The sequence below is a fragment of the Pterocles gutturalis genome, unplaced genomic scaffold (assembly GCF_000699245.1).
Source record: "Pterocles gutturalis isolate BGI_N339 unplaced genomic scaffold, ASM69924v1 scaffold41482, whole genome shotgun sequence".
Classification (NCBI taxonomy): Eukaryota; Metazoa; Chordata; class Aves; order Pterocliformes; family Pteroclidae; genus Pterocles; species Pterocles gutturalis.
This window is the reverse complement of record NW_010114316.1, coordinates 15,481-33,253: the sequence shown is the minus strand read 5'-3', so window position 1 is coordinate 33,253 and position 17,773 is coordinate 15,481. Positions and strand designations below refer to the sequence as shown.

Here is a 17,773-nt window from a genome sequence, read left to right as displayed (position 1 = left end):
TGTTGACATCAATAGAGAGCTTCATTTTTCCTCGGTTTTTTATCGATTTGTTGTTACAAACATGTTTTTAAAAAATCTTTTAAAACTCTTGAATTAAACATTTTAAAGACAGAGTCTTTCCACTAAATTCAATAGATCTGGACCATACCCGTAAAGAGCATGTAGGAGTAATTTTATTTTTTTTTTTTTCTAGATTCAGATGTTTTTCCCTCAAAGTACTACGAGAAAGGAAGCAATAAACCAAGAATGTATTGCTAGCCTAACTGGTGAATTCTGGAAAAAACCCAAGGCATTGAAAATGCTATTAACAAAAATGTTCATCCTCATAGCTCAGTCCTTTGCTGTTGAATTGTAACATTTCTGAACTGTGTACAGCAACAGCACTGGCGGGTGAAGTTTTCTGTAATCCCTAGGAGTTGCAGTCAGCAGTGGTGCCAGCCTTTCTCCAGGTGCCCTGTCAATTTACTGTATCGTTTAGGTAAAAACCTGTGTAAGGCCAAAGAAGAGCAACTGAAGTCTCTGTGCACTGCCTAATGACACAGAAAGAAGGCTTCCAGATTAGATCTGATAGGGCAGTGACTTAACAGTTTGGTTATCCACATGCTAAATTGTTTTCTGTATTAGGGTTTGTATTAACTGTTAATGTACGGTGTGTTTTGCTCAGCAGGAGCTGAATTTTGCACTAGGCACACTGAACATTCATTGAATATGCTTCAAGTATTTTTAACCCAGTATTTGACTGGGTTAAATCATCAACAAGTCACAAATTTAGCTTTGCTTTGGCCACCGAACAAGCTAAAAGCTTTATTCTTTTGCACTCACATCCTATGCAGCCTAAAAGTATTTCTGAAACATCTGTGCAAAGATTACTCATACAATGAGTATGAACTGTTCAAGTGCAGAAAGATGTACAGCTTTCATGCTTTTTGAAATAAGGCAGATTTCTGAATTTACCCTCCCCCAACTTGGGATCTCCACTCTTTGCTGGAACTCCTTTTTTTCCATGAGCAAACGGCTTTGGGAAGAGATGTTTCTGTGCTAATCTCAAGACAATTTGAACATCTTGACCTGCCTCATGAAACCTTGTTCAAGCTCTTTCTAACAAGTGGCTGGATTTTCCTCCTTGCCCCAACACCTTTCCTAGCCTCCCCGAAGTCAGTTCAGCCACAGTCAGCTCAGCCTTCCTCAGAGATGTCGTCATTTTGGGTATCTGCCCAAGAACCTGCAGACTGTTCCGCATATGTCTCTCTTATAAAACCTGGCGCTTCATAGATTAACCATAATGTAAGGTTAGATGTTTAAGAAATAGGAAGGCTTTGATCTTTAAGTAGAAATGCAGAGATTAAAAGGCTACTTAGAAAACTAAAGGAAGATTGATAACATGGAAAACTTAATCAAAGAAACTGCTTTAAATTAACTCTTTGAAGCCTGATTCTCTCCCTCCCTCTCTCTCAGTATGCACTAAGTATCCTTTTGGCTGTCAATGTGGAAAAATAACTGATGTCAGACGATGCACTCTGGATATTATGCCAAGTTCCAGTGACAAATCACACAACTATTGAAACGGACGATTAGAGAGCGGGTAAGTGCGTGGGCTGGGCTATATTGCTTCTTTTGTAGGACAGGAGGTGCCAATTGTGCGTGTGATTCATAGCAAGGGTTTTGTGAAGCTGGTGTAGGTGTGCCACTGGAATGTAATGAGGTGTGGGCAAGCCTGGCCTTCTAAGGCCCTGTCCAGAAGGGTAGGAGATAACCAAGGCTGTCTTATTTGTTCATAGGGGAAGTTGTGGTGTTGGGAGCTGTTGCTGTTTGGCAGTTAATCAATGATTTAGACATCATATTCGGTCAGCATAAAAATAATATTTTGGACAGAGTTGCATATTTGAAGTGCAAAGCAGGGAGGAAATCTTAAAGCCACTAATGAATATTTCAAAAAAATACCCAGTTAGGTTAGTGTCAGAACTGATCATAGAGTCTAGTCTCTAGTCTGAATAGCTGGACTCAGGAAAAAAAAAAAAATTCAAAATTTGAACCAAAGCCTTTTTGTGAGCTTTTGTGTTATTTGCAGCCACTGCAGTTTGGAGAAACTCTCCTCCAGACTCATCCTTTTGGAGCTGGCCAAAACCTGTTCGTCTTAGTTAAGTGCAGTGCTCAATTAGAAAGGGATATTATGTGTAATGTCTTGATTATTATGTTTAATGTCTTGAATAAACTAGAAATTAATGACCTAATCACTGCAGAACATCTCATATGGTCTTGTGAGTTATTCGGAGGACATCATTAAAATTAAAATTTAATTTGACAAATCAGAGAAATGCTCTGAAAGTAACTAAGTAAAATTTCTAGTGTCAGTTGTGAAATACTACAGTTATGAGAAAGAACTCAAGTAAAAGTGGGAATAGGCAGGAGTCTTATTTCCCACTGGTTTGTTTATATGACTTTTAACTTGTCAGTTGTCAGGAATCAAATTCCTAAGTATCAACTTTTGTTTTCCACTATGGATCCTGGCAGTATCCCTCAAGAGAAGCTGGTACCCAGAAATGTTGGCAACATTTCTCCTTTGAGCATTTCTATGGCATAACATGGAACAAGGGGGAAACGAGCTACTGATGAATGAGCTGGATCCTGATATCTGCAAATGGCAAGAATCCTTTTTCAAAGAATAACTGCTATAAAGTGTAAAATACAGATGATTCTACATAACAAATCAATTCAAAAGCCAATTAAAATGGCTAATGTGCATGAGGACATTTAGGAAATCTCCAAAATAGTTGCTTATCTCTTCTGTTGTGGAGGTCAGTGAATTAAGATGAATAATAAATTGCAGTTTTTAGGACGGTGTCCTACTGGAATTAAGCACATAATGGTGAAGAATTCATGTGTACCACAGATGGAACAGGAAGAGTAACTGTGAGGAGAACAGAAGAACCTTACCAGATTTTCCTCTCAGAATTTTCTTGTGTACTTTTAGCCAACAAAGTTTTGCTGTTCTGTAACACATTTGAATTTTCTGGGTAGTTTGCAGCATTTCTCTTCTGGTGAGAAGTGCATTTGCTCATGGTGTCTCTCCATGTGAAATACATGAGGTGAAATTCTGGCCCAAATAACTCAGTGAAGCCAGGGTGTTGCCTGAAGAGGATGAGTGACTTGACCAGCATTATGCTGGAGGTCTGTTAGAGGAATGGAGTTAGAACCTGTCATCTGTTTTCCAGTCCCATGTAAACAGAAGTGAGGGGCATTATAAATTTGCCCCATCTGTCATTGTTCTTTGACAGGAATTACTCCTTAGATTTCATAAACCTCACAAATCTACCCAGCTGTCACATACCAATCTTTTAAATTCTGGGCTCAGTTAGAGATGACTACTAAGATCCTGTACTTATAGTTCTTTGACAAAATGGGGAGAGGAGAAAAATAACCAGGACAAACTTTCTGGCTCCTGGCACATTTACGGACTCTGTTCACTTCATGTCTTCTTCCGTCAGTTCCTTTGGCAAAGGGACTATCTCCCCACTCCTTTCCCACCTGGCTTCATGCCATATCTGGTCAGAGTGAATAAATAGCTTTCTACTCTGAAAGTACTAGAAGCTCTGTCACAAGGGAATACTTTTTTCTCTGCAATTTGCAAGACAAAGTTTGTGAAATGAACAAAATTTTACTACTAGAAATTCTAAAAACTCATAGTCACATTTATTGTTCTCACTATTCATAACTGTCATGGGGTGTCTGAATTCTTTACAGTTATGAGCACATTCAGTGACGATACATGGAAAAAATATGGACATATTTATTTTTTGGGGAGTAATTGACCAGAAAAGAATCTCTTGTGAACAAACTCCAGCACTGTACAACAGGCAGAAGAGAAGCCAGCCAGAATTGAGGAACATGAGAAACAGAAATTCTTTGGATGTAGCATGTTGGCTTTTGCCAACATGATCAACTGCAAGTCCACAGCAAGACTCCTCACTTGCTGGGTCAGTGTAACTGCAGTGTGAGTTCCCAAAACTTGCTGCTGCATTTCCAAGAGAAGCAACTGTAGGTAACTAAACAGAGATAGCCATATATCAGTACTAGTCATGGGTACTGCGTCAACAGCAGGCCAAATGTATGTGAATAGTGTTCCTTATAGGCACCAGGATTACATTACATTCACATTCTCCCATTTCACTTCCTTTATCAAATATTATCAATTAAGAGATTGGGTCTTTTGAACTATTGCACAAATTCATATTGATAGGATCAGTAAGTCCTTAAAAAGAAGTATTCCAAATGGATGAGTCAGCTAGTATTTGCCGTAGAGACTACATGGAAGCTAGATTAGAGCAGTCTGCTGGGGATACGCAGTGTGTACCCCACCTGCTGCTCTCACAGCACAGAAAGACAGCTAATTTCCATGTTAATGCAGCTATGATAGATACTAGGTATACTGCAATTTTTCTTTCCTCTTCAAGTACTATTTTGTCAAACAACTAACTTGTTCTTCCCAAGGACTCCATGTTCTTGGGAGATGGAACAGAAATCACTCAGAAGTCACATCACTAGAGAAGAGTATTTGAAAACACAGTATTCAAAATGCTACACGCTTTGTGAAACAGGTTTCTGCACAGTAGCACCAGACATAATTACCAAGCATTTATTGTAATCCTAAGGAAGGTAAAGAAGCAAAATAAATGCAACAGCTCAATGTTGCCAGTGGGCACAAATTTATGTGCTAAACAATTTTCATAGAAGCAGATCCGCTGTGCTTCTGGTTTCTCTGATCAGTGAAAAACACATCTAGGTTTTAGGTGCTGTGAACTCAGTTCAGTGGTCACGGAGAACTGACCACGCCTGAGGCAGGGGACTGGGTTCTCCTGTTTATAAAAACTTCTGCTGAGGCACTGAAGCTTTACTTTTAAAGGTAAAAGAGTTTTTTCCTCTTTCTGTTTTAAACAAAGAATTGTTTCCCTCTTCCTTCCTCCTCTTCCCATTATTCCTCATGCATTTGAAAACAATTCAAAGTTCGTTTTTTTTTTTTTTTATAAACTACAGGAGAAGTATGTTCCCTTTCTGAGAACAAACTTTTCAAATCTCAAATGCAAAGTAGGAAACTTGAAGAAAAATCAAGCAATTGGAAACAATAATTTAAGACCAAAGCAATCAAGCAATCCTAACTATGCAGTGGCCACTAGTGTGTGTTGCTACAGCCCATGGTCTGAGTTACACTGGAAACCAACCCTTCCAAATACTACTTGTTGTAAAATAAGGAACAATTTGGAGAGAATTGCTGAAGGATTAATTACTTTCAAGGTACACTTTCAACTTCAAGGATTTGATCAAGAACCCACTGAAGTCAATAACACAAACTGTTATGACCCCTAGAGAAAGAGATTTTTTAAAGAACTCCATTGATGTAAAACTTAACATAGTATCATTCCACTAACTCTTAACACTTGTTGCTTTGATCTACTTCGCTGAAATGAGAGGAGGGAAGGAAGTTACTCTACAGATGGTCCACTTAAGGTAACAGGTAAAAAGACATCCATGTTAAATGTAATTAGTTAATATAAATTAAGATGATTGCATGTTCTATTGTCAAGATCATTCAAAGCGTTATTTGCTTTTGTCATTGAACAGTGCTGCATTAGTTCTCATAATCTGGTTAGTGCATTAGCACTAAGTAAATCCTATTGATTCAGCAGATAAAATGGACCTAAGTAATCTTTGTGTTTTGCTGATTTTCCTTATATTAATTTAACGTTTAACTCAGTATACAGATTATCAAATGAGAGGTGTTGACTAATTACACATTTTGAAGAAATAAAATAATGCATCGGAGATGTTGTGTTGATAAAAGCAGTTTTGCTGTACATTTGTAGTGTACATCAGGTGCATTTTTCATAGAAGTCCTTATTTAAATGGAAGCTGTGATGAAATAGAAAAGCTGTGGATTCCAAGTGGATCAGTTATCCTAAGATAATGCTGAGTATGGAGACTGTTATTCCAAGATAACATTGCACAACAACTGCATGTCTAGCCAAAACAGTGGTGCAAGAAATGTGTGGGATAGAAAGGAGTCCAGAAAGGAGGAGAAAATAATTCAATTTGCCCTAATTTCCATAAGATGTGTATAAAAGCAGGATAACATGTGCCTTAAGAAAATGAAGCTCTTGTTATAATTTCCCTCAAGATTCCTCCTCTAACATTTCACTCTTTTCACCCACTGCATAGACAGTGCAGGTAATATTTCTTTTTGACCTACACTTGCTTTCTGAACCATTTATGTCAGGGAGCTTCTTCCTCAGCAGTATTTTTTTTTTATTTACTGTGGGATTTGACTCTGGTTTTACTTGTACATATGGAAATGAGGAGTAATTCCATTCTGATGCAAAAGCTGTCTGAGATCAGAAACCCACATGCCACCTAGAAAGTCCAAGTGACACAACAGTCTCCTGGATAATAATTACCTACTGTTGCTTTAGTGAGCAATAATGACAGCAATATGTGGTCCTGAGTCAGATCAAGTAGAGTAAGTAGAGAAAATGCTGAGGTAAGACTGGTGCTGAGTGAGCTGAAAGGCAGATGTCTGCTTTGTCAGGATTTATGCGTCTCTATCGTTTGGCAGCAGAACCGGAGGAAAATTCATTGCTTACTTAGATGTCTCAACTACCTACCAAAGCTAGGTGGGATGAATCCAGGACTTAGAATTGCATGCAGTGCACTGCAGAATCAGCTTATTTTTCTCTGGAACATGGAATTGTTTATAAAGAACTCCAAGTAGATCTTTCAGGAGGGGCTGACATGGTCCCATTGCAGAATAGCCATCAGCAGACTACACAGGAACTTAATCTGGGGCAAAGGAGCCTTAGAGTTTGGCCTGAACGCAGGAAAAGAGGCTGAGATCTGAACATTACACATCTCCAGTTAGTGTCCTTAATGCTGTATACCTGCTAGTCCACATTTACACTGTAAAGGTTTTCAAATTTGCAGAGTTACATAGGGTAATAAAATTATTCTGTGTCTAGTTCTAGTCTTTAGTGTTATTTAAGGGACTTCTGAAACTGAGACATAAAAAACACATGACCAGAGAATCTAGATATCCGTGTTAAAAAAAAAAAAAATACTTTCTGCCTGAAATAATTTCTCTGCAATTCCAGAGAAAAGCAGCAGAGTCACTCTTCCACACTAATAACCAATAGGGAACCCTGTCTTCAGTGGAACAATTAGATTAAAAAGTCTGGAAATGGAACATTATTAGTAACTCTGGCTGATAGAGCAGTGCCCTTTGCAGAAAATGGTAGTTTAACAGATACCACTTTTTCACAGAGGAATCCAGCTTTCATCAAGAAGATGATAAAACACCAAGCAGCAGCACTGGGAGGCAAACAGAGACAGGCCTCCAACAGGAGATCAGAAGGAAACTGTAGTTTTGCAGCACTTGAGGTACTAAGAGGGCAGATCCCAGACTCCACAGCTCCTGGGGCTCAGAAGAGTCTGCAAAGATATCTACCACTCAGGGCGGTGTGGTACGTTCCAAAGAAACTCCCTGACCTGCCTTTTTCCTTGCCTTGCCTTTTTCTTGGGAACTCCCCTGTGATGGTGTCCACATGGCTAGTCCCAGGGGCAGAACAGTCCTTACCTCTATAGATATGTGTCTTCCAAATCTGGCCCAGCATGAGATAACCATACCCACACCTATGCTCATACCATACCCCCTACACACTTATACCCATACCTCTGTCCATACCCGTACCCATACCCATACCCATGCCTCCCTCATATGCAGCTTAACTGGAGTTCAGATTCTTCCTGCAATCCCTTAGGCCATGCTATTTGCCCCAGTCAGGTCTCAGGTCTTGCATGGCCAGGTGAGTAGATGGCCATGTACCTCATGGTGGAGGGGAGCTGGGTGGGGAGCACACCCTGCCTTGCACTCCACCGTACAGCGCACAACGGGGACCCTCAGAGTACCTCCTGGGATTTCAGCAGACAGGCAGTGAGGACAGAACAGGAACGTGGATGCAGCCTGTCATCTTACTACCATGGTTTAACTTAAAGGGTGTCAGTGCACATCGCCCATCACTCAGTCCTTCTTCATTTATTCTTCTGAGATGTCAGAACCCATAGAGAATGTCGCCCAAAATCTGCATGGATGGGAGCAGGCTTTGTGCCCAGGCAGAGTGCTGTATGCCATTTGATATTGCACTTCCAGAGGAATAAATGACAACATCCGACTGATTCTGATGCCTGACTTTTAGGGAAAATATTCAGGCACATTCTACTTGCAATCTAAAAAACATTTCCTCCATGCTGTGAGATTATCTAAATAAGCCACATTAACCCTTCCTAATCAGAGTGATGTGGTGTTATTTTTAAACCTGCCAAAATTTTTTAAGCCAAATGGTGTGGGATATTACGGTTACAGGACCTCAAAAGAGTTATTTGTCTCTGTTTATTTTATTAAATATTCCTAGACATACCCTTAGGATGACAGATCAATAAGTGCCTTTGCGGTTTCCTGATAGAAAGCAGCAATTATTTTCTTCCATTACAATATGAGCATAACGCAATTTTACTCATCTATCATGTGTGTAACAGTAATAAAGAAGCATCACCATGTGTTTATTTTACTGTCACTTTTTCTTTTGTTTTGGTGATCTTCTGTTTCCATTTCATGTTATCCCAACTGTTTTGTGCCTTTCATTTGACAGGAGTGGCAACCAGTTTGTCTTGCTTTAGGACACTTGTTGGGAACACAGTGGCAAAAGCCTGCCTGTGGTTTCTCTTTTCCTGTAAAGTCAATGGAGTACTTTAGGCTGTCACCTGAACTTCCGTGTAGAAGAAACAAAGCCACAGTATCTTTACTGGGATAAATCTGGATTTCATTTTCAGAGGTGCTTTTCCATGGAAGTCAAAAGTGATTGAAGCTGAGTATCAGAGGAGAACTGGGCTCACAATTTTTTAGCACATAAGAGATGCAGAAAGGCTAAACAAAGCCTATAAGATCACGGTCTAACTAATGACAACTGAAATGTATAGTTGAGATTGTCAAGGCTAAACTCAACCCATCTTCCTCACTTGGAGAATTACATTTAATCCATGATAGAGGTGCATACTACCGGATCATGTCTGCAAAAAACCAGCAGCATTTGTCTCCTCATCCAAGTATTCCTCTGCTTTGAGGAGGACTACACCAGGGCTAATAGTGATTAACTGTGATAAAATAAACTCTGCCAAAAGCCTACATCCAGTTTTCTTTTCATTGTGGGTGAGGAGATTCCTGAACAGCGATTCAAAACTCTCCACAGCAGCTACCTTTCAGATATCCTTGTCCTGACTTGGGCAATAAAACCCCTTTACTATGACTCCAATTTTTTCTTTTAATTCAAAGCCAGTTCTGTTTCCTCCCTGCTGTCATTCAAGCGACAGCCAGCTCTTCACTGAAGGAAATTATTAGGAAGAGCTAACTGGTCACAGCTCTACTGAGGTACATCTGATATCAATCAGATGCGCCATTGGATTAACTTTTCCTAACTCTGACTTCAGTGAGTCCAGGCTTTGGCTTATTATGTATTTCACTTAAACACAACTGGAAATATTTTATTTTGTTTTTATAAACTTTTCTGTGAGCACTGGAATAAAGTGAAGCACAGATGTATCTGGATTTATATCGTGTGGTTGGTTGACTTTGCCATCCAATTAAGCTCTGACAGAGACTTCTTCCATGGGTGGGCAACACCTGCTTTGGTCCCTATGAGTCCTTCTCATGTTTATAAAGGGTCTCTTTACACTTCATCGATTTCCACAGCCTGAGCATATATTGGATCTGTCTCTGGATTCACATCTTTAAGATTTCTTATTGTTGAGGTTGTCAGGACAACTAACAGAAAGGTAGGCATACAATAGCATGGCCACATAAACTTAATTCCTTTAGGAAACAAAGCTAAAAACTAACAAATTTTGTCAACCACATCAAGATGAGTTGAAGCATTTTTATTTAAATGCTTAAACATTGAGAAGAATGGGTTGAGGAAGTGTTTTGAATGTTTTATTCTGGTTTATTTTGGTCTAATTCTACCTTTAGCAGCCTCAAAGTGAACAGTCCTGAGGGACAGCCACTTAAAAAGATGGACTACCCAAAGTCCAACAAAATTACATACAATTGTCTTGTGGGACTTTTTTTGATAGCATGAAATGGCCTTCATCAATCAGACTCTAACTGTAAATTATCAGATAGCACTCCCTTGCAAACATTGCTAAAGGGTCATTTTTCTTTTTAATGTTGAAGTTAGTGGTATACCATATTCACTGCTGTACTGTTTTCACTGTCCTATGACTTAATCTCACAGTGGTCAGTGCCTTTCACTTGCATCAGTGGTCTGTGGTTTCATTCTTTCAACATCAAAGAGAAAGATCATCCTGGCTACATTACAAAAAGCAAGTTTTGAATTTTGCCAAAATAAACTGTGACAAACCCTCACAGTTTATAAAAGCTTTCTTTTAAGCTGAAGGTGACTTAGAAAGGGGAAAAAATGGGTTATGCCCACATGTGTGTTTTTATAATGTACAAAAAAGGGCTTAAGAAGAGTTGGGGAGTCTGGGGGTTTTTTATTATTATTAATCTCCAGCAAAATCAAGGAAGACCAGAGTTGACATTCCTTACACAAGCATAAGCATAAGATATAATGGGCTTTCCTTCTTCTGCCTGCTCCTTCCCTTCCTTCACCTTCCAACCTTGCAGGTCTATTTTACACTCCTGAGAAAAACAAGTGTATAAAGGATGCCTGGAAAATTCTTGCCAGTCTTTTTGACCAACTGAGACCTGAAAAAAATCAAGGGACACTTTTCATTGGAGCCTTAATGAGTCCTCTGGAATAAAGGAAACAAAATGGAATGGCAAAGCTTGACAGTCTTGATATTTCAGTGCTAAGCGAACAATCAGGACAGGAATTTCTGACTGCCTGTATGCCATTTAAAGGAACCACAAGAAATCACAGGAACATTTTTCCCTTTATCAATTTAATGTAACAGAAATAAGAGTTTGATGACATTTATTGAAAATGGGCAACTATAATAAACCGTCTGCAGTATAAGACATTCAGTTCTGATATGCAAAGCAGCAGCAGACTTTGGAAAAGCCTTTGAAACAGGAAAGAACTTCCCAGCATGTGAAAAGTGGCAAATTATTCTGTCAATATTTTAATAGTATACTTTGCTATGAAAAGATTACCTTATGAAACAGATGTATAGGCAAGAACAGAATGAGATAAGTTAAAGGCCATGAGCTTTAAAGACAGTCACTCACAAATAAAATGCCCCAGGAATAAGGAAAAAAAGTATTTTCAGAGAACAATGTTCATTGTTAAAAATTAACTGAAAAATTGAAAAAAAAAAAAAAAGGATATTAAGACCTGAAATTAAAAATTAGGACAACAGTAATACAGTGAAGAAAGATAAGATGTTACTGTGATGAATGTTTGCTAACTTCCTTTTAGTTCCTGAAGATTACCTTTCCCACAAAAAAGGGAATAAAATGCTACGTCTGCTGTGGCTGCTGTGTCAGCATCTGCTGGCAATACCTACATCTGTGTCGAACACCAGGAGCCTGCCATAAGCAGGTGTCCCCCGAACGCCAAGGCTGTTGTGATGATGCTCAGACTGGGTCGGACCCCACCTCTGAGCACATTCCCGCTCCTGGGGAGAGGCCACAGCAGCTCTGTAATGGATGCTTCTCCCCAGGCCCCCCATCTCACCCCTGTCAGTGAGGAGCAGCCCTTCTCTTTCATGCAAGAGGCTCCCACCTCCAACCAGAGCATGTGCCGCTGTCCCATCCTGATGCCCTGTGCTTGCAGCTGGGCTGAGGAGGACTCTGCTGGTATCGGGGTGATGAAGGCCTGTGGTTCCCACTCTTACCAGGAGCCATCCCAACAGTGCGGCATGATGGATCCCGTCCAGCCCCAAATGCAGGTGGAGCTGTTGCTCTGTCCTGACCCCAGCCTTACGCTGGCTCGCGAGGCTGAGCAGAGCCCCAACGCAACAGCTCTGTCCTGCCCTCTGGTAGAGGACAGCGTGACACCTCTGAGATCCATTTTTCTTGTATTCGAGAAAAAAAAGCTTCCCAGAGAGGACATTCAAGGCTCTGCTGCGTAAGCAGGTACAATTCAAACCTGCAACTTTTTATGTTTCAAAATAAATGTCAGAAGTGCCCAATTCCCAGATTCTGTATTTCCTTTACAAGAGCTGACACTGGCACAGGCGGAGACCAGAAGGGAAGAAATAACCTGTGTGCTTTTTATGGTTGGAGAGCAGCAACCATCTGAACACGTGGTGTACAGAGAGGCCAGCCTCCCACCCGAGACTACCAGCATCCTCATTCAGATACACTTCATAGACACTTCTTTCATTACGAAAGCTAATTTCAGTGGGACCGTTGATGTACCGAGCATGAGTAATTGTATTACAATCTGGCTCTTCATGGCATGTTCCAAACCAGCTCTTACATTTTTTTCTGAAGAGGGCAGTGATTCAGCATTAACACAGTTTAAAATATGAGTGATATTTTCAGGGAGTCCTCAGTGCACATGGATACAAATGTTAATGAATACTTTTTTGAGATATCAAAAGAAATAACTGCCTAAATGTTCCATTTATCTGCATCACAGTCTCTCAAGAACACAGAAAAACAATTACCTACAAATAAAAAAGAAAAGGATTTTTTCCCCAGTTCCACTAATACTTTCTTAGCACCATAAGGACCTCAGTGATTTTCATAGTCAATTTACAGGAACTAATCCTTATCAAGATGAATCATCAGCAATGATAAATAATCTGAATTGGTCAGGGACTTACATTTTGTAAGTGAAACTGAGGGGACAGCTACCTGGCAATGGAGTAGGTAAAGAGAGTACGAGAGTCTCAAAACGTAACAAATTAATTATCACTTACTGTGTTCAAGCAGTATTTGCTCTCTTTCCCATAAAAGTGCTGGAGACATTTCATGTTCTGCTTGTCAACAATCTTGTTGAAGAACTCATTGATGGTTCGCACAGAGACGGCACAGACAGCAGATCTGTTGGTTGGTTCGGAAGAGTCTGGTTTGCTTTGTGCAAAAATGCCGTAGAGAATATCGTCGTTCAAACCAACACCCATTTCATGGGCTAGAGTTGCACCTGGCTTGCTTACACAGGCAGCTTGCAAAATGTTGAATACCTCCTTTCGGATGGATCTCTTCCTGCGCTTTTCAGTAAAAATACACTCAAGAGGCATTTCCATGTAAGAACGCATCTCTGAGTCTAAAGTGCAGAAGCGGATAATTCTAGTGTGAAAAGCCTGGGAGTCAAGAGATTCTCTCTGGACAGTCAGAAAATAGACAAAGTGATCATTTTCAAAGGCATGGACATACCTAATGGGATACGAGTCACGGAACTGAGGGAGGACATCTATATAAGACTGATCTGTGAGAAATTCAAAACCATCCTGTGTTTCTTTTAACCTCCTAACTGATATTGAATGCAGCACATGTGGAGGCTGAAATGTAGATGTCACAGTGTTTCCAACAAAGAAGTTGACAAACCTGTCCTTTTCAGTCACCAAAACTTTGGTTCCTAAGGTGCTTACAACACAGTCAGGACAATTATCTGCTTCTCCGTCCAGCCGGGGTGAATACATGCAGTGCACCTCGCTTTCAATGTCAGCAGGGTTGTCAGGGTGAATGATGTGACGGTGGCAGATGCCTCCGGACACGCTACCACAGCTGATGAGCTGATCATCATAATAAGTTTCTAAGAGCAGTGCCATGTTGACATTATCCTTCCATACACTGTTAGATAAATTGGCTTTATCTTTGCAGTCTTGGCATGGCGCGCAGTCAGGGTTCTCCAAAATGGGCCCAGTCTTGTACACAGAAATGTTCTGGAGAGTTTCATTTAGTACATAAATCTTGTTGACTGCTCCAATATAAACATGATGCTTGTATAAAACTACATTCTGAATTGGTGTTTCTGCAATGAAGTTAGGAAGATCATATTTTACACTCAAATTCATCTCAGATTTTTTAGCTGCTTCTTTGCATTGTCCATGGCTCCTCTGCAGCAAGGCAAACAGGAATACAATAAACCCAGAAGGATATGCAGTAAAAGGCTTCATTGTCAGAGATTTAATCTGTCAAAATATATTTAAAGGAAAGAGAGGTTATATTTCATAAACATCAGTTTATCAGTCAACAGAAAACTTTCTACGCTGCATGTATTAGATGAACTATTTCAGTTTAAGATGTGTCATAGTCTTTCTTAGTGTCATGAATAGTCTTGTGCTGGAAACTGCTACGATTACCGTTCTTTGTGGGTACCCATATCACTGCTTTCAGAACAATTCACAGAAGGATTTTCTCATGATGAATTTTGCAAGACCCCTCGGTGTGTTGTACAGCAGCAGAAGGGAGATGACTCCTTCCACATTGGCATTAAACCAGCTGACTGATACAGTTTAGAATAGGATGGTGCCTAGGTACCTGAACGCAAATCTGCTCAGCACACTCAGGACACAACTGCACACAAAGCAGTTGTAGCACTTCAGTGTGTGGATAGAAGATATTTGGCAAGTTCCTCAAGGGGCTGAGCTGGTTCTTCGCACAGCTGCTCAAAAATGAGAAATAGGAAAGACATCAAATAATGTGAAGATCTGAGTTGGAAGTGGGCTTCTCTTTTACTCCATTGACATTTTTCATTAACCAAGGAAGAGACTTTTCTCCACCAGACCAAAGGAAGAAACCCCTCTCTCTCCCTCCCCTCCAGCTCCCCAAATCATAAGGGCTCCTTTTGGAAAAAGAATGGGTTTTTTCAGCCAGCTGTACTTCTTGGAATAGTCATTTTCCCAAGTGCTGACAAGCTTTTATAATATATTGTTAGAATCTTTTATGCATCATGTGGTGCCTGGCACGTGCAAGTTTTATTTTAGGCCCTGTACCACAGCAGTAAGTCACTCTGGTGAACCTTTACAAGATACAGGCGTATCACTGCACTGTAAACAAAGGGGTATCAAGTGACCTACAGCCATTAACTGATGAAATCAAAAAACCTAGCACTTTTCTTTTTTTTACTTCTCCACACAATTGTTTGATGTGGCTTGAAAAACTAGAGGCAGATGACTAGTGTGATATTTCACCCCCTCAGAAGATCAATTAAATGAACTGTGGTTATGAGCGTTTCAGTGCAGTGTCCACGCTATGCCCTGTCACACCAGACATTTTCTGTTAATGCCATGACAGTTGTTAAGCCAAATTTAGCTTTTTCATGGAGAAAACAATTATGCATTCTAACAGAAATATGATCACATACTTTGGGAAAACACTTATAGTTTGGCTATAGTTAAGCAATTGTTGCTAATAGAGACATGCTTATGACCACTGAAAGGGTTTTAAATTGACAACCTTGAAAATTGCCAACTAATAATAGGAACCAAGAACTCTGTATTGACTTTGTATTTCATTAAGACTTTAAGCAAAGTGGAAAGATTACTATAGACCAGAACTGTTTCAGCTGCGTATAAATTCAGTGTTTTCACTAGACTGGTTAAAGCAATCCATCAATAATTCTCCTGCATGCCTTGTGACACTTTACTTCAGCATCCACTGAACTCTTCCTGTGGCTTACCTCATTAATTACTCAAAATAATAGGTTTTGGAAACAAAGAATTATTCTTCCTCCCTGTTATCTGATAAGAATCATGATGGAGAGCTGGGGATAAAAATCAGAAACACAGGTTATTTGCAAGTATTAGCTGGTAAGAACAAGTCACACTTCTGGCATTGAGAAATTAAGATCTTCCTTCAAATCACCAGCATTTTCTGATATTAATTAGTGATAACAGACTCCTGGAAAAAAATCAAACATGGTTTTAAGCTTAAAAGAAAAAGAAAGTAAAAAAGAACAGGAATGTTGCTATAATTAAAAAATAGCCCCAGTACATAGAGGGATGACTTCTATATTGTACAGGGCAGGAAACTCTTTTCTCATCCTCTGAAACTTCTTGCTGTTACAGGATTTTTCCTGCTGTGTGCTGGGATAAAACCAAGAGCTTTCAAAGTTTGTGTGAAACACCCATAAGTCACACCCGATCCAAGAACAACCGTGTTCACGTCCCTGCCTCGCCAGTGCTGAGCAAAGGTCCCTGCAATGGGAGGAGTGGGAGCCTGGTCTGCCTGTCTGCCTCCTTTCAGCCAGCACTTCCACCCAAGAAACTGCTCAAACTGATACATTCCTGCAGATTGACTTCTGACGAGTCAACATGTTCTGACAAATAACTAGATTAGGCAGAAAATTCCAAAAGTGCTCTATTTCTGACACAACGCAGGGGCAGGTACATTGTTCACTGCAACCAGTTTGAATCACGTAACAGAGGTGGCAGTGCAGCGGGGAGAGAAAACAATAGGTGGGACAGTAGATAGGTGAGGATGAGGCTGATCGACCACCCATACAGGAAAAAAGATGCCAGCTTACTTGACAGGCACCTACTTTGTTGCAGTATATTCTGTGCTATGTTCTTGTTTTAATACATTCCCAAATAGCTTTCCCACCCAGTATGTCCCTCAGTCTTCACTCTACAATCCTTCTCGTTCTTCCAGTGCGTGAAAAAAGGGATCCCTAGCTTTTCAATAGTAAATACCAGTGTGCACTGCAGAGGGATTTAGAGCCATAAATACTGTCTGACTTATTCTTTCCCTCAAACCACATCTTGGGATACGAGGCCAGTGTCCTCAGATAGGCTACTTTGCCTACTCGCAGTTGGTAAAACAGCACTGGTTTGAATCGTGCTCTGGAGACAGAAAACTCCTCCTTAGACTCCTTTAGCAAATGGGATCTGAAGCAAAGAGCTTAACAGCAAGAGCAAGGGCGGGATTCAGTGTAATGCAAAGGATGCCAGGAATAATAGGTACTGTATTTCACTACTACAGGAAGGAAAATGTGAGTAATAAATGAAAACCAAGTCATCTTTGCTCTCATATCTGAGCTCCATCATTGTGCTTTCCGTTGTATGCTTTTTGAGGGTTTTCAAGCATCCTCCCAGACAGAAATCTGCTGATCCCCACCTACGGGAAGCTCAGGCTCAGATTTATGGGCAGGTCTAGGGGAGATGGTTCCCCACAATACATGTCTCCAGCACACTGTGTATCTTTCCTCAAGGTGCCTGAAATCAGAAGACACGTGCTCTACTGTGAGACATTTATAGCTTAGGGAGGGCACAGGAGTTATGGCAAGAGTACAGCATGCAACTCCTTTTTTTTCAGGCTCTTGTTTTTTCACAGTCCTCACATCATTTACACTCCACTGTTCCTCAGTGAGACTCCCCTAATGTTTGGTGCCTCTTTTTATCTATGTTTGACCCAGGGTCTTTCTCTATTCCTTTCTGCTATTCTGCAGCACAGAGTTGCTTTTCTGTAACCTCCAGACCTGGTCATTGCAAACACACTTCACTTGAATACATCCTGAAGAAGCAGGAAAACTCTGGTGAATTAGAATTTCAGTCCCCTCTCTCTTCAAACTCCAATAGTCCCAGTTCTCCCTAGCATATATTCAAGTGTAACTTCAGTTGAACTTAAGCACTTAGAGTTTTGCTGAATTAGAACCAAAATACTTGGGCTATAGATATACTTTCTGCATACAGGTCAAAGAACTAGTTGCTGCGTATCAGTTGCAAAAGGAAAACAAGTAATCCCTTTGTTTCTCTACTTGGTTTGACTGATGGATGCTGTTCATTCTTTACTGACCTTCCCGTGACTTGTGTGTCAGTGTGTCTT

At 40.3% G+C, this 17,773-nt stretch overlaps 1 protein-coding gene across 1 annotated transcript in view; it reads right to left on the bottom strand.

Annotated features, from left to right (window-relative positions):
* Positions 1-14,132, bottom strand: part of MET (MET proto-oncogene, receptor tyrosine kinase) — a gene marked incomplete at its 3' end in the record, with an annotated part of 57,787 nt that extends 43,655 nt beyond the window's left edge. Inside the window, exon 1 of the mRNA XM_010074788.1 lies at positions 12,925-14,132. Coding sequence (XP_010073090.1) covers positions 12,925-14,124 — 1,200 coding nt within the window. The remainder of the gene's footprint in view (positions 1-12,924) is intronic.
* Positions 14,133-17,773: the final 3,641 nt, after the last annotated feature.